This window comes from Rhincodon typus, chromosome 8, assembly GCF_021869965.1.
Source record: "Rhincodon typus isolate 14 chromosome 8, sRhiTyp1.1, whole genome shotgun sequence".
In the NCBI taxonomy this organism is placed as follows: Eukaryota; Metazoa; Chordata; class Chondrichthyes; order Orectolobiformes; family Rhincodontidae; genus Rhincodon; species Rhincodon typus.
Genome location: NC_063339.1, coordinates 3079744 through 3101203, shown reverse-complemented (window position 1 = coordinate 3101203; position 21460 = coordinate 3079744). Strand labels below are relative to the sequence as shown.

Genomic DNA, 21460 nt, shown 5'->3' with positions numbered 1-21460 from the left:
CAACTAAAGACAAGGACAGCAATGGTGGAGCGATGAAATTAGGGATGCACCAAGAGATCAGAATTGGAGAAGCTCAGAAGTTTGCAGTGTTTCTGGACTGACCTGTACTCTACACAGCACTGCCACCAAAGGGCTGAGTGTGATTCATTGTAAAGTGATTTATTTATGAAGAGGGAGGGATGACAATTCAAATATGTTGCAAAATAAAAAATGTTGGAAATATTCAGCAGGATCTTTCCAGCAGTTCACACTTTTATTTCAGACTTTCAGCATCTGCAAAATTTTGCTTATGTCTTAGTATTCAAAATCTTCCCTAACTCTTTATGGGTGGTTGTTGGTTTGTGGGCTACCCTGATACCTAGGGGGCTGAGTGGTCTTGTGGTCATCTCTGAAGTGTCCTTGATGTATGGTGGGGTCATTAGTGAGTTTGGTCATGTTGTGTCTCCTGTTGTGGTCTGTCTCAGAGGTAACGATGGATTGTGCTTTTTGGGTATCCATTCCTTTTGAAGACTCTGTATAGGTTCTCCTGTTCTGCTTTGTGTAGTTCTAGGTTGCTGCAATGTGCTGTGGCTCATTTAAATAGTGTCCTGATGCAGCTTCGTTTGTGGGCATTGGGATGATTGCTAGTGTAATTGAGTATCTGCTCTCTCTATATATGTTAGTCTGGAGTTCCCCGCTGTTTTTGTGTTCTACCATTATGTCCAGGAAGGGTGGTTGTTCTCTTCTTTTGTGAATTTTATCCCAGTGAGGATGTTGTTTATGTGTTGGTCGGTTTTTTGTAGTTTTGCGTGTTTGATAATAACGAAGGTGTCATCTACATATTGAACACAGAGTTTGGGTTGTATCGTGGGGAGCGCTGTCCATTCTAACCTTCGCATTAATACTTCTGCAATCAGTCCTGATATTGGGGAATCCCATTGGTGTTCCATTGATTTGTCTGCATGTGCTGTCGTTGAAGATGAAGTGGGTTGTGAGGCACAGATCTAGTAGTTTCATGGTGCTGTCCTTATTGATGTTGTTGGTGTCCTGGGTTGCCTGCTTACTTGATTTGTCCAGTGGTGTAGCAATTGGCTAGGTTGGAGTTTATGGATCTAAATAGTGCTGTTACATCAAAGGATATCATCATCTTGTCCTCTTCTATCCTGGTGTCCTTGATGATGTTGACGAATTCTTGGGATGACTGGATGGAGAGGGCAGTGTCGTCAACTAAGTATTTCAATTTCTGTTGTAGTTCTTTGGCAAGTCTATATGTTGGTGTACCTGGTAGCGTGACAATGGGTCTGAGGGGGATCCCCGGTTTGTGTACCTTGGGGAGTCCGTAGAAGCGGGGTGTGTTGGATCCCTCTGGCTTCATTTTTTGGTAGTCTGTCTTGCTAATGTCTCCTGAGTTGTGTAATTTCTTCAGGGTCGTTATAATCTGTTTCCCTAACTGTGGTGTCGGGTCTATCACCATCTGTTGGTAGGTGTCAGTATTTGGGCTCTATTAAGGATTACTGTCTTGTATCCTTTGTCCGCTGCTAAGATTACAATATTCCTGTCTTTCCAGGGCTTTCCTCTCTTCTGTGCTGAATGCGTTGCACTTACCTTCCTTGCTCAACGTTGGGACTATTGTCTGTCTGTTGGTCTGTTGTACTTCTCCCATGAGTCCGTTGCTGTTTAGTGTCAATTCCAGCGCAGCCAGGAAGTCAGTCTTTTTGGCGTCTCTGAAGTTATAATTCAGTCCGCGTACTATAGACTTGCCAAAGAACTACAGCAGAAATCGAAATACTTAATTGACAACACTACCCACTCCATCCAGTCATCCCAAGAATCCCTCAACATCATCAAGGACACCAGGATAGAAGAGGACGAGATGATGATATCCTTTGATGTAACAGCACTATTTACATCCAAAACATTGACCCAGCCAAAAAGACAACTCGCTGGATGAATCAAGTAAGCAGGCACCCCAAGACACCAACGACATCAATAAGGACAGCACCATGAAACTACTAGATCTGTGCCTCACAACCCACTTCATCTTCAACAACAGCACATGCAGACAAATCAACGGAACACCAATGGGATTCCCCAATATCAGGACTGATTGCAGAAGTATTAATGCGAAGGTTAGAATGGACAGCGCTCCCCACGATACAACCTAAACTCTGTGTTCAATATGTAGATGACACCTTTGTTATTATCAAACGCACAAAACTACAAAATACCCACAGACACATAAACAACATCCTCACTGTGATAAAATTCACAAAAGAAGAAGGGAACAACAACCTAGTACCCTTCTTGGACGTAGAACGCAAAAACAACAGGGAACTCTAGACCAGCGTATATAGAAAGACCACACATAGAGACCAGAGACTCAATTACACTAGCAACCATCCCAACGCCTACAAATGGAGCTGCATCAAGAAACTATTTAAATGAGCCACAACACATCACAGCAACCTAGAACTACACAAAGCAGAACAGGAGCACCTATACAGAGTCTTCAAAAGGAATGGATACCCAAAAAGCACAATCCATCGTTACCTCTGAGACAGACCACAACAGGAGACACAACACGACCAGTCTCACTGATCACCCTACTGTACATTAAGGACATATCAGAGATGACCACAAGACCACTCAGCCCCCGAGGTATCAGGATAGCCCACAAACCAACAACCACCCCATGACTGCTACTGACGAATGTAAAGGATCCCATACCCAAAACCAGCAAAACTGGTGTAATATACAAAATACCATGCAAGGACTGCGAGAAATACTACATAGGCCAAACCAGAAGAAAATTGACTATACCGATAAATGAATACTAAAGAGCCACCAAGAGATACGACCAATTCTCACTTGTCTCACTACACACGGACAATGAGGGACACGAATTCCACTGGGACAACATAGCCATAATCGTCCAAGCCAAACTGAGACAAGCGAGAGAATTCCTGGAGGCCTAGTATTCCAACCGGAACTCCATCAACAAACACATTGAATTAGACCCTGTGTACAAACCACTGAGAAACAGAACCAGAAGTAATACCAACCATCCCAGCAAACTGAGGCACATGAATAACAAGCGGGACAGAACACCGACGCTTGAAGTCTACAACCTCAACCTTGTTCCATATCCTTGAATGTTATATTTGGAGGGCTCATCCAAACGCTTTTTAAAGTTTATAAGATTTCCTACCTCCTCTACCTTACCAGGCAGTGCATTCCAGATTCCCACCACCTGCTGAGTGAAAACGCTTTTTTCCCAAACCGCCTCTGAATCTCCTGCCCCTTACCCTAAAGGTATGCCCTCTCATGATTGTCCCCTTAACCAAGGGGAACACCTGCTCTCTATTAACCCAGTCCATATCCCTCATAATCTTATACACCTCAATCATGTCCTTCATCAGCCTTCTCTGCTCGAAAGAAAACAATCCAAGTCTCTCTCCTTATAGTTCCTCTGAGCTGAAATAGGGAATTCCCTTATATGAATTATACTTCTCCAAAGTCTACTTGGCAAGCTTCCTTTAAAAGAACCTCCAAACCCACAATCTAGATCACCTAGAAGGATAAGGGCAGGAGAAATACGGGAACATCACCACCCGTAAATTCCTTTTCATCCTGGATTTATTGTTGTTAGAGCAGCACAGATGGAGTGTATTCCATTGCTCAAGTTCAGTATAAATTTTCTTCGGTACTTCGGAACTGTTAACTCTGTTTCTCTCTCCACAGATGCTGCCAGACCTGTCAAGATTCTCCAACACTTTCTGCACACATTTCATATTTCCAGTATCCAGAGTATTTTGCTTTTAGCTGTCCAGTAATAACATTGGATGGGATCATAACAACATGACTGGTCCAGTTCAATTTCTGGTCAATGATCAAAATGCTTTTTCCACAATTTTAAGTTAAAACAAGGTGGTCGGCTAATGGGATAAAGGTTAAAGCAAGTGAAAAATACATGGTCAGCATAGTTACATTAGCATATCGAAAGATTATAGCAGTTCAAGACAACAGATCACCACCATCTTCTCAAGGGCAATCAAAAATGGGTAATAAATGCTGGCCCAGCCAGCAATGCTCACAACCAGTGAATAAATTAAAAGAAGAGCTAAGCAGAATATCTTCTCTGTATCTATTTAGTGAGATTAGACGTCAAAGAAGGATACTGAGAAGGGATGAGTGCAAAGCTACTCTCTAAACAAGCATGGAATTAATAGAGTTGGAAAGGCCAACATTACTCTGCCTCCTACTCTCCTCATACAAAGTGCTACACAACTATAACAAAGACATTCATAACAGTAGCAAATTGTTTCATTTTTAGTCAGTTTTGTTGTAATTCTTGATCAAAAACTTGGTATTATGAAATTTCAATGCAGAGAACTACATTGAAACTCAGTACCAGTTGTGTTGACACAAATTCCTAGGCAAAAAAAAAATGAATCCAGCTCAATCAATGAGATCTAGAAGGATTGAGCAAATCTTGAATTTAATTCCCATCTGTGCTGAGTGTGGGGATGATTGCAACTCCTGAATTTAACTCAGTAACACCCAAATGTGTACATATCCTGCTGCATACAGACAGAAACAGGATACCATTACACTGCAAACTTGCTGACAGCCAATAGCCGCAAACTTTATGTTTAGGGAATGGAATACTCGGCAACTGTAACAGTCTAGGGATCTGAGCAGGTGGGGGAAAATACTCAGTAGTCAAAGAAGTAATTTGGAAAAACATACACAAGATCAGTCTGAAAATACATTATGTTATCCTATTTAGGTGTCAACAATGGCTCGGTGAGTGTGCACATGCGAGTGTGGGTCAGAAGGTGTGGGCTTAAGTTCCCATTCCAAAGACTTGAGCAGATAATCCATGCCGATATTCCAATGCATTACTAAGGGAATGCTGCACTCCCACAGACACCATCTATCCAATGCACCAAGTTAAACCAAGCTCCCATTTGTTCTCACTATTCGGGGAATATAACTTGTTCCATGGAGGAGCATCCTGACCAACATTCATCAACGTTAAAACAACTTGTTGATCATTTATCACATTGTCTTTATTAGAACCTTGCTGAGAGCAACTGACTCCCTTGTTTCTTGCATCAAAACAGTGATTATGGTTCAAAAGTACTGTAAACACGTTTGGGAGATACTGAGGTTACAAAATGTGTTTTATCAATAAATGCAAGTTCTGTCCCTTCTTTTATCAGAGTTGAACTTATTGAAGATCCAGAGTCCTGTATATTCAAACACATCTGTTCTTCTGAAGTGGTTTATGAGTTCTGTAAATAGGATTATTTTACTAATGATGGAGTATGATTAAAGAAAGGGCAAGCCGCCCTTTATTTCAGAGTACTCAATTCCAATCACTTAGCTCTGTAATGACACTTTCATTTCTCTTTTAAGTGACTGCGCTCCTGTGTTGCTGGTTCAGTGTCTATTTCACAAATAATATCCCTGTCTGCTGCCTAAACCTGTCACTGGTTTAAATCCCCAGACCTTGCCAAATTAGCTGATCACAGCTGGGCTACAGTGTGAATGCCCAGGGTGAGGGGAGTTAGTGGTGGGAAGGGGTGGAGATAAGCATGCCAAGAAATACCGTCTTTACATAAAATGGTTGAGGTCTACCAGAGTCCGAGTCTATCATATTGCAACCCAAGAGTCAACATCTCAAGACGGGGATCAGAGAATATTGGAGGTGGGGAGCTTAGCAGGATGGGGGAGAAACGTACTTTTTGAAATGAAGACAACATTTTAAAAGCTAAGTGACTGCACTTGGCTCTATGCTGAGAGACTACTACTTTGTTTCCCCCATGACCCCAGTGATCCAACACTTGATCCAGATTAGCCAGTGATGGCCGATGTTAACTGTTACAATTCAGTCAGTTCTCCAACTGTTGTGTGAAAAGTGTTTTCTGATTTATCTCTTATCATTGCTCTTATTTTAAGATCATGTCCCTTGTTCTGCATTCTGGTAATAGAAGTAGTAGCTTCTCCGCAACTCGCCTCTCAAAGACCTCCAATATTTCACTCATGTGACCATTCTTCACATAAGCAGCTACCCAATGCATTGAAGCTTATTCAGCCGTGGAAAGATTTGATTACTGGTGAAACAATCTTGTTCTCATGCAGTAGACATAGAAGGTACTTTCACACATGCCTCGTAGCTGTGCAGCCTCTGAGGGTCCATGCATGCTAATTGGCGTGCCAACATGTTGACTTCTGGTTACAGAAGTTGCTGCCAACGTTAGAAGATATGTAGCTCTCTCATTCTTTGACAAAAGACTTTGGAGATGCCTGATACAGTGAAGCATTCTGAAACAAATAACATCAGTACCCCTAATGAATAACATGATGTGTTTATATGGTACCTTTACATATGAGCATTCAAGTTAAGAACAAGAGACCGCTTGCCATTTTTTAAGGTCAGATTATTTGACATAAATTTTCACCCCTTTGCTTACCAAGAATCTATCTACGACTACTTAAAAATAGTAACCTGTAGTTTCAGATTCTCACACAAGAAGCAGCATCTTCTCATATCCACCATGTCAAGCCCACTCAGGACCTTGTGTTTCAACAAAGTCTCCTCTTAATGTTCTAAATTCCAGCAGATGAGGCCTACCTAGCCTGTCCAACCTTTCCTCATAAGGCAACCTGTCTATTCCAAATATTAATCTAGTAAACCTCCTCTGAACCGTTTCACTGCATTTACGACCTTCCTTAAATAAAGTGACTACTACTGTACACAGTAGTCCAGATGCAGTCTCACCAACGCTGAAGCATGTTACCAAAGCATAAGCTAACCTTGTATTAAATTCACTTTTCAATAAATGATAACATTCTGAACCTTTCCTAAATATTTGTCAAACCTGCCTACTAACCATTTAAGCTTCATGCACTAGGACACCCAGATCCCTCTGCATCTCAGAGGACTGCAATCTATCACCATTAGATAAAAATGCTTCTTTTTCACTCTTCCTGCCAAAATGGACAATTTCACATTTTCCCACATTTGTCAGCTCTTTTCCTCCTCACTCAACCCATCTATATCACTTGTTAGCCTTGTGACCTCTTTGCAACTTACTTTCCAACCTATTTTTATGTCATCGGCAAATTTAGCAGCCATACCTTTAGACACCCCTTTCATCCAAGGCATTTATGTAAATTATAAAAGGTTGAGGTCCTAGTACAGACCCTTGTCACACATCACTCGTGACTTTGTCAACCTGAAGAAGAACTACTTATGCTTCTGGTTGTTGTCAGCCAGCTCAGTCCATAACAAAATGTTTGCCCCTAAATCATGAGCTTTTATTTTCAACAGCCTTTCATGTGGCAAGTTATCAAATGTCTTCTGGAAATCTAAGTACAGCACCTCCCGGTCTGCCCTTATCCACAGCACATTACTTCCTCAAAGAACTCCAACAGATTGGTTAAACACAAGGTAGTAAAATATCCCAAAGTATTTGACGGGAACGTTATCAAGCAAAAGGGCAAACTGATCACTAAGGAGATACAATGGCAAATGCCCAAAATCTTGCTAGGAGGTAACTTTCAATTTGATTTGATTTGATTTATTATTGTCACATGTGCTTAGATATGGTGAAAAGTTTTGCTTCGTGTGCAGTACAGGCAGATCATAACATACAAAGTATATTAGGGTAATACAGCGAAGAATACAATGTTACAGCTGGAGATAAGGTGCACAAACAGCGAGATCAACATGAAATTTAAAAGTTGAGAGGTCCATTCATAAGTTTACTAACAGCAGGGAAGAAGCAGTTCTTGAATCTGTTGGTACGTTTGTTTAAGCTTTTGTATCTTCTGCCCCCAGCAGAAGAGCATAGAAGAGATTATAACTGGAATGGGAGGGGTCTTTGATTATGTTACAGAATCGTAGAGGCTTACAGCACAGAAACAGGCCCTTTGGCCCAACTTGCCCATGCCATCCAGTTTTCACAATTAAACTAGTTCCATTTGCCTGTGTTTGGTCCATATCCCACCATACCTATTCCATAGTTGTAACTGCCCAAATGTTTCTTAAATGACAAAACTGTACTCACCTCCACCACTACCTCTGGCAGCCTTTTCCAGGCACTCACCACCTGTGTGAAAAATATTGCACCGCTGGACACTTTTGTATCTCTCCCCTCTCACCTTAAACCTATGTACTCTAGTTTTCGACTCCTCTACCATGGGGAAAAGCTGTTGGCTATCTATCTTACCTATGCCTCTCATGATTTTATAGATCTCTATAAGGTCGCCCCTCAGTCTCCTACGGTCCAGAGAAAAAAGTCCCAGACTCTCCTTATCACAGGGCAGTGGTTTGGAAGAAATTCAGTAATTTGCACAGCCGTCTTAAGTTTGTTCAACACCCAGCAGTTCTATGACCCTTTGATCTTTTGCTTATAAATTCTGAGCCCGATGCCACCTCTCTCACTGACAGCTGAAGGAGGAGTGAGACTCCAAAGGCTTGTGTCTTCAAATAAACCTGTTGGACTATAACCTGGGGTCGTGTGATTTTTGACCTTGTTTATCCCAGTCCAACACCAGCAGTTCCACATTATAACTCAAACCTTCCAGTCCAGGTAGCATCCTAGCATCTTTTCTGCACTCTTTCTTGGCTGCCTTGCTGAGGCAACGAGAAGTATAGATGGAGTCAATGGATGGAAGGTTGGCTTGCGTGATGGACTGGGTTGTGTTCACAACTCTGTAGTTTTTTATGGTGCTGGGCAGAGCAATTGCCGTACCAAGCCATGATGCATCCAGACAAAATGCTTTCTATGTTGCATCTATAAAAATTGGTGGAGTCTTTATGGACATGCTGAATTTCCTTAGCCTCCTGAGGAAGTAAAAGCATTGTTATGCTTTCTTGGCCATAGCATAAACGAGGGTGGATCAGGACAGATTGATCATCACTCCCGAAACTCGTCTATCTTCACCTCAGCACCATTGACATAGACAGGGGCACACTCTCCACCATTGATGAAGTGGTTTAAAGAAGTGAAGAAACACTTGCGTTTATATACAGCCTTCCATAATTCGTGGAGTGTAGGAAACACGGCAGCCAATTTGCACAAAGCAAGCTCCCAATAACATAACTGAATACAGTAATGAGATTTTGTGATGTTGATCGAGAGACAAATGGCTGCCAAGTCACCAGAGAATGCAATTCTCCTCTTCGGAAACAGTGTCATTGGATCTTTAATGCCCATCTGAGGGGGCAAATGGAACATTCCAATAATGTCTCACCTGAAAGATAGGCCCTCCAACAGTGTTTTTATTCTAAGTTTTAGTGATAAGGCAGCTATGTTTTAGATCAATAGATTTGATTTGATTTGCTGTAGTCACGTGTCCCTAAGTACAGTGAAATGCATTGTTTGTGAGCAGTACAGGTGGGACATACAGATCATAGGGTGCTTAGAAAGAGAGAAGCATACAGGTTACACTGCACAGGAGGTGTGCAAAACAAGATCAACATTATTTGAAGTTAGAGAGTCCATTGATCAGTCTAGTGGTGGCAGGGAAGAAACTGTTTTTGAACCTGGTGGTTTGTGTGTTCAAGCTTCTGTGTCTTCTGCCTGACAGAAAAGGTTGTGGGAAATCATTACTGGGTGGAGGGGTCTTCGATAATGATTTGAAAAAAAACAAAAGATTCTATCATCATTCATAGGGCCACTGGATAATAATCAGAGATAGTTTTTCTTTTTGTTAAACTCAGTATTACCATTACACTTGCGGTACTTAATGTGGCATTGCAAAGGTTAAATGAAAAAAAATTACCTTAGACATATCAACTGTAAGTCTCCATCAGTAATTTTTTCGTAGTCTGTGTATGATGTTTGAAACTTGTGTCATGATACCCAATGTTTGACAAACAAAGCTTTGACGCTAAAAAAAAGTGCCCTTTAAATCCTACATCCTGCAAGGCACGGATCTGACATTTTATTTGCCAGGATTGGGAACTCGGAGTCCCTCTGCTGATGAAGGTCGGGATCGGTTAAGAAAGCAGATGGTTTATCTTTAAGCCCAACCTCCAGGCACTTGCCTGATTCCCCGGAATCGCTGTTTGGACTGGAGGAGGAGAGATGGTTAGATTCAGAGCTGGATCATGGTTTCCTGCTGCTGGGAAGATCGAAGAACCCAAACTTTCACCGTCTCTTCTCTCCTAACCCCGCTCAGCTAAAAAAAACCGCCCAGGTACAGTAAAGGAGCTTGAACAAAGCTAGACTCAGCCGATTTATAAAAGAGAAAATCAATAAGGGCGTGTGTTGCAATGAGCCTATCCCCAGATTGGCCTATAAATGGGGCCGGGCGAATCGAGCGCTGTGTTTGTGTTTTTTATGTGTATGTTTCCCTCCCAACCTTTACCCTTGCTGATCAATGTGTAATCATTTAAAGAAAAACAAAGAATCTGTTTGCTGCTCTGATTAACGTGTGTGTGGGAGGAAGAGATGGAGAAAGGGACATTATTTGTTGTGCCGAACCATGCGTTTTAAAAGCTGCTATTAAATCGGGTCCTGACTGAACTTCGATTTCCGAAGGCAACTTCCCCCGCCCATTGGTTTTAACCTGAGCCAGTCAATACGTTCGTTAACACACCCCCTGGAATGAATACATAAACACACGGCGCTAGTGCGTGCTGTAACGTACAGAATTGTATGTCTCTCTGTGATTTGGGTGGGCTGATTGCAGACTGACATGCAAACCGCTCTGTGAGCGCCAGCCCCTTTTTCCTCTCCATGTTAAATATCCTAATCAATCGGGGCTGAGTATTCATCCGGCCCCCTCTCTCTTTCCCTTCTGTTCACCCCCTCCTTCCTTTTATTATTGGAGCCTGATGTTTGGGTTAGGTTTTCGTCACGTGAACACCTGCTGTTAGTGAAAAAGGGAGAGCCAGCACGATCTGATAGTTTGTAGATTCACAGGCAGCTTTGGAGTAAAGTCTGCAAATCGGAATTAAAATACATTTCCAGTGCTGCCTTTCGCTGGGGAAGAAGAAACAAAAGCCTCAATTGCACTCTTCCAACTTTTACTCCGGAAGAGGCGAACATCGTGTAAAGAAGAACAAAAAATCGGCAGGATTTTTTTCCCTCTGTCGTTGGCCCGGATATTTGCTGCACTATTTTTATCTTTGGGATTTTTCAAGTCGAAGGACGTGGAGGGAAGAGGAGAAGCACAATCGCAGTTGTTTGCTCTGTTTACAGTGGGATTTGGTCACTGACTTAAAGGGGGTGGAAAAAACTTTTTTTTTACTGCAAATCTGGCTCGCATCCACTGGTGGAAAATTAAACTCAAACAATCCAGAATCTTTATGTTGCTCGTGAAATATATCCAGGGTCAGTATATCGACAGAAAGTTGTATTTCCTATTGAGTTTTTAAAAAAAAATGTGAATTAAGAGCCCACTGTAGATCAGAGACCTTGGGGTTTGTATCTCTTTCCCCCACCTGTCCTTGACTTTTTGTTTGCTCTTTTTTATGTTTTCAGAAACCCTTAGAAAGTCCAAGAGCGTGAAGAGAGAAAGCAACGGCAGCAAGCTCCCGGCTTGCTATGAGATCGTAACGCTTTCGCTTGGTAAGAAGATGGCTGCAGAGTTGTATCCCTCCAAACACAGCAGCAATAACAGTAGCAGCCTGCAATCCAGCGAGAACAGCAACAACAGCAGTACCAGCTGCCCGAGCAACAATCTCAGCGGTAGCAACTCCAAACGCAGCCTCCTGCTCCGCCAAGGCCAGGATCAAAATCTCAACAACAACCACATCCACAACAGTAACTGGCAATCCTTTTACCCTACCCTCCGCGAAAGGTAAGTGAGCACTCACTACCAACCTGCCTCTCCCTTTATTCCTGTTTTATTTTCAAATTTTGCAAATAAAACCACCTTTTTTAAAAAAAAAATAACCGAACGTTTTGCTCCCTCTCTTTTGCAGAAATGCGATGATGTACAATAACGAACTGATGGCCGATGTGCATTTTATCGTAGGTTCTCCGGGATCCACACAGAGAGTTCCAGCTCATAAGGTGCGTTGTGTCTTAACCACGGGAGCTATTTGAAGTGCATTTTGTTGGAAATGAATGCATAAAACAGGAGCTGCAATCAGCGATCCTTTTTTTTTTAAGTACAGTGTAGCTGAAAGTTGCGTGACAGGGAGCGATTGCTCTACTCACGCTTGGCAACTAATTAATGTTTTCTTTCTTCAAAAAAAAAGCAGTTAAGCGCATTATAAATTACATGCAAGGAATAGTTTTTTTTTGCATGTAGGATCCTGCAGGGAAAGGCGTTGCTAATAAATGTGTGCACCGCGCTCCTAATCTTTTGTTTGTCTTGAACTTGTGTTATTCTCTTCCAGTACATTCTGGCAGTCGGCAGTTCCGTTTTCTATGCCATGTTTTATGGAGAACTCGCTGAGGATAAGCCCGACATTCATATTCCAGATGTGGAACCCGCAGCTTTCCTAATTCTGCTAAAGTAAGAGACATTATGTGTGGGGCTGGGAGAGGGAGCTGCGCGGGGGCCAAAAATAACCTTTTAAAGGAGGCCATTTCATCACTAACTTGTTTAAAATCTGAGATACTTTTTAAAAGACGCTGCCTGCGACTATTTTGCTTTAAGATAGAGAAATTTTAAGCTGGCTTTAAACTTCTGTGTGCGCGTATTAAATCTAAGTGAAGTTAATTGCTCAGGAATTTTTTTTTGTTCTGCATTAGATTTTCAAGTGGCGAGAATTTCAGTGAGTTTTTGTTCCCCTGTCTATAGGTATTTGTACAGTGATGAGATTGACTTGGAAGCAGACACAGTGCTGGCTTCACTGTACGCTGCCAAGAAGTATATTGTCCCGTATCTGGCAAAGGCTTGTGTTAACTTCCTGGAGACCAGCTTGGAGGCAAAGAATGCCTGTGTCCTGCTGTCCCAGAGTCGGCTCTTTGAGGAGCCTGAGCTGACCCAACGGTGCTGGGAGGTGATTGATGCCCAGGCAGAGCTCGCCCTGAGGTCAGAGGGCTTCTGCGAGATCGATCTGCAGACTTTGGAAATCATTCTGTCACGGGAGACACTCAACACCAAAGAGGTGGTGGTGTTTGAAGCCATCGTGAGCTGGGCAGAGGCAGAGTGCAAAAGGCAAGGGCTCCCTCCCACTGCCCGGAACAAGAGGAGTGTGCTGGGCAAGGCTCTCTACATTGTTCGGATTCCCACCATGACACTGGAGGAGTTTGCCAATGGGGCTGCGCAGTGTGACCTGTTAACCCTGGAGCAGACCCACAACATATTCTTGTGGTACACGGCCCTGAAGAAGCCGCAGTTGGAATTCCCCACCACTAAGAGGAAAGGCCTAGCCTCCCAACGGTGCCACCGCTTCCAGTCATCAGCTTACCGCAGCAACCAGTGGAGGTACCGGGGCCGCTGTGACAGCATCCAGTTTGCGGTGGACAAGCGTGTCTTTATCGCCGGGCTAGGGCTGTACGGCTCAAGTTGTGGCAAGGCAGAATACAGTGTCAAGATCGAACTGAAGCGGCAGGGGGTAGTCCTAGCTCAAAACTTTACCAAGTTCATATCGGATGGCTCCAGCACCACTTTCTCTGTCTGGTTCGAGCACCCGGTGCAGGTGGAGCAGGACACCTTCTACACTGCCAGTGCCATCCTGGATGGTAACGAGCTTAGTTACTTTGGACAAGAGGGCATGACAGAAGTGCAGTGTGGGAAAGTGACATTTCAGTTCCAGTGTTCATCGGACAGCACTAATGGCACAGGGGTACAAGGCGGGCAGATTCCTGAACTTATTTTCTATGCATGAACAAAAAATGCTCAGACCTGCCTCTCTGAAACTAAAACAAAAGATGTTCTGCATCCAACTGCTGCTAACAGAAGGGAGCACAGCAAGGATTCAGACTTCCTGCTGCTTCAACCGATTAATATATTAAACTCCACACGTGGTCCTATTACATCAAGAGTCAGGCAGAGTCAAACCATCTTTAAAATTTGAAGGAATGTTTGATTGTAAATTAATTTTATTTATTTATAATGCCTAGGCAGTTGTTATTTGACTTACTGAAGCTGCAATGGGCAGTGTTCAGTAGTGCACTCCTTTTTGTACAGATGTGCTGTTTAAAGTGGCTTGAAGCTGACCAATGAATGACATGTTTTAACACCTCCAGTGTACTTGCAAGTAATGAACTGTACAGTATAAAGATTTTTACATGGTTAGATTTTATCCTAAAGTTGTCTTTATTACAGTTTAGGGAGGTACAGGAACAGAAAAGATCACTGATCAAAACGATCACGTTCCAAACTATGTGCTGTAGGAATTAATAGCTCTACAGATTTTTGCAAAAGTGCTGTCCAACTATCACTCAAATATGTTTTTACTTTCTTCCTCTATACTTCAGTCTGAAAATAAAATTGCTGTAGTCCCAGAGGACCATAGAGCGCTCTCCCGTTAGAGGGAATGGACTGGTGATTTAACCTGAGGGTCATAATTGAGAAGTCAGGACTTCCATGGTAACCTCATTCAGTTTGGGTCTGGAATTTTCTGAAAATACTAGGTTAGGAGCTAAACAGTTCCACTTCTCTGCTAATTTGAGTAGCTATTAACACATTTCCCTCCTTCCTTCCATCAAGCATACCAGCCTGTATGCATGCATTGGTGCTGTGCAATACCACACCAGCAGATTAAAGGATAATGCCATGTTGTTGGAAGCAGTTAGTCTCCACTTGGTGATATGTACACTGGATTGGTACTGGAGGCATATATCACTAGCTACTATCCCTGCTGCACCAATGCCTTTCCCTCTCAGTAACCTGGCTTAAAGAATTACACCAGTGCACTTTTTGGCATTTTTGAGGTAATATTTCTTGAACCTGTTCTTGTGTATATAGGGTAAAGAGAAACCTGAGTGAGGTTTTAAGTTTGTAGTAATCCAAAAAACAGGACTAGCCAAAATGCCACTTAATATTTTGGAACAATCCTCGAAAGTTTAGGCAAATGAGGTAGTTTAAGTGACTAGCTCCCCTCTCCCACAGCTGACACCTTCAACCTGGGCCCACAGTTCAAATGCAGCTCGGGTTGATGCCATCTAATAACTGAGGCAGCCCATGTGATGGGAGCCCAGACCACAGCCATTTGGCCCCACTAGCAGAATGGTCATACAATCAACATAAACTGGCAGTGTAGGAGGAAGTGAGACAACACTGGAGGGATGCTGTTCTGAAGTTAGGGCTGAACAGAGCAAGCAAGTGCAGAGGGAGCTTTGAAGGGTCAGATATGGCATTTTTAGTGCAATGTTAACAGTAACTAGCAAAGTAAAACGGAAAAGTGTTCGACTCGCTGCTAATGCTATGCTGTCCATTCTTGAGTTAAAGTTTGTTTCTCAGGGCTTTTTAACCTATGACAGACAACTTCAATTTGAAATTGAACGTATCTTTAAGTAGACTTTAGAACTGTAGAGAAAGGGCCTTCTGTAAAGGCTCCATTAGTATGAGTACCACCAGCAGGTGGAGCAATGAGCGAGCTTGAGCAGAAACACAGCGCCACACCGGCAGCCATTTTATCGGTCACTTCAGCGTATGGACAAGGTGGGGGATCCCAGCAAGGGGATAGAAGAATAGTCCTGACTTCTGGAAGGGGCTCTCCCCAGTAGCACTGCAGCTGCACCAAATGGTGACACAGCAGCAGCCAAGGAGATCTACTCCATGGACAATGCTGGAGAGAAGAATCTCCATATTGTCATGCCCAGTCTGGTGACTTCAGCGTATGTGCGTATAGATGCTCACTGCAGCCTGATGCAGAAGGCTGATGTTAAGACACATGCCTGTGCATGTATGGGACATTATTTTGGCATTACAGTCACTCATTCTGTAAAAGCCAGCAGTTTCCAGGCCTAAATCGCAGTTTGGAATTTACTTCTGGTCTGCTTGTCGAGTCCAGTTAGGGCAGAAAGACGCAAACAATATTATACAAGCACAGAGCCCATGGAAGCAGCGCCTCCTCCTGATATAGAGACCTAGTAACAGGTTATCAAACTGCTGGGATAGTGGGGTAACAAACAAGGGAATTAGAGGTATTAAAATAAACAGACTGCAATCAACCAGTTGGTGCTAGGGAAACAATGCTATGTATTAAATGGACAAAGAGAATAAATCACATTTTCACCTTATCATTAAGTCGAGGCCCAGATGTTCCTGGTTTTTTATGTTAAATGTGAAACTACTGACAGATGTATAGTACTTCCACTGAGCTGAACAACATTGGTGTACAATACATCATTTATACATGTGAGAAAAGCTTTTCATTACAATGCACAATTTACAAAGCTCCTCCAAAAGGACATGTGGCAAATCAACACAACTTTTAGCATGTACACAGTTTTAACTAAAATACAGGATTACAAACTCTAAAGACTCCTCCCACAACATTTTTCAAATTAAAATAAAGGCTTCTAATAAATATACAATGATATCTTCCTTGAAAGAAAGCTTCAGTGATATTGGGAGCAATACGAGAAATAGAGCAAGTAGTGACAGTAACAAAAAGCTAGGGTGCTGATAGTGAAAGAAGACATGGAGCATAGAGATAGTAAAAAACACAGAACAGGACACAGCGATACAGTGAGGAGAGACTTAGGAATGAGAAGCACAAAAATTTATGACATGGGAATGTTAGCCAGCCTAATCCCACTTTGTAACTCTTGTTGTAGTTTATGACATTTCATGTGCATACCTAAGCACTTATAAATGTGGTAATTGGTTCTGGCTGTACCAACGTTTTCAGTGATTTTGAGGCACTACCTTCAATCTAAGCAAAAAGAAATTGCCTAAAAATTTCCCTCAAGTCCCCTCTAACCTTTCAGCCAATAGCTTTACGTCCATGCTTCCTGGTTAGTGACCTGCAAGAGAAATAGGTCCTTCCTATCCACCTTGATGAGCGCCATAATTTTATGCATCTCAAAATCCTCCCTTAGCTTTTTCAAATGCAAAGAAAACCCAAGTCTAACTAATCTTTCCTCAGGGTTAAAATTCCCTATTCTGTCAACTTCAATTACATCATTTCTCTTATGTGGTCACCAAAACTGTGTACAGTATTCTAGATGTGGCAAAAATAATTCTTTAGACCGTTCTAACACTACCACAAAATTCAAAAAAGGGAACGCAGACAGACAGATCAAGAGGAAGACAGTCACTTAGTAAGCGCAAAGAGAGTGAGGTAAAACATACACGATGGGTGAAAAAGAGAGGTATGTGTGCATGCATGTACACACACACACACACACAGGTCCTACAAGATAAAAGAACACAAATGATTCTATAATAGTGAAAAGACAGACACAAGATGAATATTCCACTGATTACCTCATCAACTCCTACTGAAAATGCATGGAAGAGACTAGGTTTGTTTGTGTTACTCTCCTGATTAAACAGTAACCCATTCATACCCAATGGTGATCTGCCATTTAATGCAGGACCGTGGTCTACTGCCATAAGTTCACAGCAGGAAAAATAATGGCAGCATAAGAATTTAATTACCTGTTTAAAAAAAGAGGGCTACCACACATACACTTTGACCCATCATCTCCTCACATACCTGCAATACACATGCAACATCATTTAAAAATCCAATATCAACAACACGGCACTGACTATTACTGGCAGTTAATGAAAAAGTCTCCTTTCAGAATCACACTATTTATAAAATATTGTCTACATCCTTGCAGTCTCTCTCAGCCTCTCATTCTGCCTTACTCTCTATATTTCTTTCTTTCTGAATCGGTGTCCAGGAATCTTTCTTTTTCTCTTGTATTTATACAATAAGGTAGCTTTCATCTGTCAAGTTTTGTGCAGCTGTTTTACTACAGAAAACAATCAGCGATACAAAGGTCTGAATTCTCTGTGTCCGCATAATACACGACAGGACCAGCACTGTTCTTTTCAGGGGCCCGTGCAGAACAGCAAACGTGACCTAACTGAACAATTTCCTTGTCTGGAGATTTAAATCACCAAAATAAAAAGACCTGTTTATTCCACCAGCCATCAGCAGTCACAACCTTCAGTTTCCTTGTCAATCTCAAAAATCGGCCAGCGAATTATTCTACCCCAAAAATTCTGTTTGCACTCACCTCAGTTCAAAGAAGTTACTATTTCCCAACCTTGGACGAGTGCCAGGGTGGAATTTGATTATCACATCAGACACTCATCCTTACTTCTTGATTAGTTTTGTGGAAGATTGATTGTATTTTCCAAAAGGGTGAAGCATTTACAGCACACATTGAGGTTCTTTTCCTGGTCTGTGACAAGCTCTGCTACTGGGCCCTGGGGGGTGGCAACAGCGAAGGCTCTAGCTAATTAGGCAGCAACTCTTGGGAAAATACTCGTGTAGAGGTGATCAAAATTCAGTTGCATTAGAATTTCTCTACCAGCAATCCTTCCCATCCCATCTCCAGTCCAATAGCCCTGAATATTATGCCAGATCTCACAACCCCACACTGGTTTGTTCCAACATTTGGTTCTGGACAAAACTGAAAAGTCATTATTGGTGATGGTCACACACTGCTTACCCTTGGAACCTGTTCTAACCGCCTCCTCAGTTACTATCTCTGGTCAAACAATATCTCATACCCTCTACATCACAAAGAAAGCATATACCAGTTCTACTTGTCCTTCCCTACCTCAGCTTATCTGCTGCTAAAACCAACAACCATGACTTTACTCCAGACTCAACCATTCCTATGCTCTCCTTGATGCCTTCCTAATTTTCACCCTCCAAAAATTTAACTCATCTAAAACTCTTCTGCATGAATCAAAACCCACTCAAATTCCTGTTAACTCACCATTCGTCTTTGCTGTGCCACACTGGCTCTCAATCTCTAAGACTTCCTATTTCAAATTCTGATTTTCCAAATTGCTGCATGGCTTCTGTCCTCCCCAACTCTGTAGCTGTTTCAGCTCAACAACCTGCAGAGTTCTTGGCATTCCTCCAACTTTCGCCCCACCATGGGCTGTTGAGCTTTCAGCCATCTGGGTATTAAGTACTGGAATGCCCCACCATCACCTCCACCTCTTTCTTGAGGATCCTTCTTGAAATGCATTTCTTCAATTATGGTTTAGCTAACACCCCCAAATATTTTCATACTTGGGGCTGATTTCTATCCGAGTACAATTTTATAAACTGCTTGGGATTTTTTGCAGTTCTGCTGTGGAAAGTCAACACCTAGAGTTAAGGTTCTACAAGTTCTGTAGAACTTCTACCTAACATTGCACTGATGACATCTTGATTTGTATGGCTTAATACCTCACTTCTTGCTCAAAGTTGAGTATATGACATATTTAGGGAAAAAAGGTATGGCTGTTAAATTCTGAATCCGATTAAATCAAATGCAGGGTCACAGTTGGACTAGCAAGCTAGTCATATACGAATCCCCACAGACACTAAAGATTGCCACACCCAAAGTCACGCTGCAACCTGTGAAGCACAAAGCATGGCTAACCTTGTTCAACCTTTACGTCACTTACAGCTTACTACTGGTGTGCAACTAACATCTGATTTCACTATTTCCCCCTTGAAGGATATTCAATCACAGAAAGCATCACTCAAATCTACAAGAGTTGTGGAGTGGTTGTATTACTGAATTAGTAATTCAGAAACCTAGACTAATGATTCAGAGACAAGTTCACTCTGGCAGCTGGAAAATTTAAATGCCATTAATTAAATAAAGCTGCAGTTCTAAAAATCCTCTCAGTTAATTATGGTGATCATAAAACTACCAAATTGTTAAAAGCCATCTGGTTTACTCATAACTTCAGAAAGGCAATCAGCCATCCTTCCATGGCCTGGCCCACGACAGACATGTAGTTGACTCAATGTCATTCTGAAATTACCTAGCAAATCATTTTGGACGTAGCACAGGCACAATTCGAGATAGGTAATAAATACTGACCTTCTCACACATCCTGTGAATGAATAATTAAAACAAACTTGCTTTCAGTTGTAAATTACTCAATAGTATTTAGAAGCAGGAAATCAGGACAATTTCCTCCTCAATCTCAAGGCCATTTGCTGCAAGCCTATAATCACTAAATCAGGATGAACCTAGTCCAGTGGCACTTTATTACTTAACAAACCCGAGCCATCAGGAGATTGCTTTTGTTCAGCCAGGACTCGGAGTAGATTCCTTGCCTCTGCCTGCCTATCGACATTCAGTACCGAGGGAAAGCTGCACTGTCACAGACAGCACCTTTCACATCAGACATGAAAATAGCACTCCATTCAAGTGAGCATAAAAGATTCTCCAGCGTTATTTCAAAGAACAGCAGGGGTGTTGATCTGATATTTATCTCAATCAATATCATAAAAACACATTATCTGGTCATTCTCACATTGCTGTTTGAGAGAGCTTGCAGTCAAATTGGCTGCCACATTCCTTTCATTGCCGGAGTGTCCGTATTTCAAAAGTACCTCACTAATAGTAAAGCACCCTGGGATTCAAAGATCATGAAAGTCACTTTAAAATTCAAGTCCTTTCTTTTCAATGCCCTGCAAGGTCAAAATTACCAATTAGCATTCTCTCTCTACAAATTTCTCTGATCTTTCATGTGTTTCACAGACCTACACGATTTGTTGACGTTTGGATCTTCATATGTGGTCACTGTTCAGCAGAAAGCACCAGAGGACAAAACCTTTCTCCCACTACTATCTGCAGCATTCTTTCCACTGCTTCTGGCGAAGATAAGCTAACTTGGAACAGACTGGGGATTGAATCTTCCCAATTTGTATGGCACACAAGAAATAGGAATTGACCACATGGCTCTTTGAGCTTGCTGCATCATTCAACATAATATTACTTGAACTTCACTCCACTGGCAACTTCCCATGTCTCCTGATTTGCCAACACCCCAAAAAAAATTTGCTTATCTTGTGTTGGGAACAGTGAATTGAATTCAATGATTTATTGTCACTTGCATTACAGTGAATAATACAGTAAAATACAGTGAAAAGCTTCAACTGTCGCCACAATCTGGCACCATTTTGAATACTTTAAGAACAAAGAGTGAAAAGTTATAATGGAAAGAGAGTTCACCTTTATACTACAGCAGATTTTAAAAAAACTAACACGGGCTCTGTTTGCTGCTAAAGACTAAAAACAAACATTGGTGTACTCATTAATTACAATGCATGAAAGGAATTATTGCTTACAGACCTATTGCTGGAGCATTTATACAAAGCTCTCTGGCCAGGAGAAGAAAAGTCTTTCCCAACACGTAGACATTCACCTGCAAGAAAGTTTAAGAAGATTTAATTACAATAAACTTAAACCTTTAAACTATACTTCCTCTGTCCTAGATAGTAGGAACTGCAGATGCTGGAGAATCTGAGACAACAAGGTGCAGGGCTGGATGAACACAGCAGGCCAAGCAGCATCATAGGAGCAGAAAGGCTGACGTTTCGGGCCTAGACCCTTCATCAGAAAAGGGGGAGGGG

At 42.1% G+C, this 21460-nt stretch overlaps 2 protein-coding genes across 3 annotated transcripts in view; one reads left to right on the top strand and one right to left on the bottom strand.

Annotated features, from left to right (window-relative positions):
* Window positions 1-21460, bottom strand: part of LOC109917284 (transcription factor IIIB 90 kDa subunit-like) — a 311075-nt gene that overhangs the window by 183115 nt on the left and 106500 nt on the right. The window contains exon 4 of the mRNA XM_048600010.1: window positions 21180-21252. Within this exon, the coding sequence (XP_048455967.1) occupies window positions 21180-21252 (73 nt within the window). The remainder of the gene's footprint in view (window positions 1-21179; window positions 21253-21460) is intronic.
* On the top strand, window positions 10028-16145 carry btbd6b (BTB (POZ) domain containing 6b). 2 transcript variants are annotated; one of them, XM_020523848.2, is made up of 5 exons: window positions 10028-10194; window positions 11484-11802; window positions 11927-12017; window positions 12347-12465; window positions 12754-16145. In XM_020523848.2, the coding sequence occupies exons 2-5, from the start codon at window positions 11579-11581 to the stop codon at window positions 13784-13786; spliced, it is 1467 nt and encodes a 488-aa protein (XP_020379437.1). In that variant the 5' UTR covers window positions 10028-10194; window positions 11484-11578; the 3' UTR covers window positions 13787-16145. The 2 variants fall into 2 exon arrangements, with proteins under 2 accessions (XP_020379437.1, XP_020379436.1); XM_020523847.2 differs by lacking the exon at window positions 10028-10194 and adding an exon at window positions 10634-11333.

Coding starts and splice junctions, on each gene's coding strand:
- btbd6b (XM_020523847.2), top strand. CDS start 11,309: ATGTTGCTCGTGAAATATATCCAGG. Junction 11,334..11,483: donor GCTCGTGAAATATATCCAGG/GTCAGTATATCG, acceptor TTATGTTTTCAG/AAACCCTTAGAAAGTCCAAG. Junction 12,018..12,346: donor AGAGAGTTCCAGCTCATAAG/GTGCGTTGTGTC, acceptor ATTCTCTTCCAG/TACATTCTGGCAGTCGGCAG.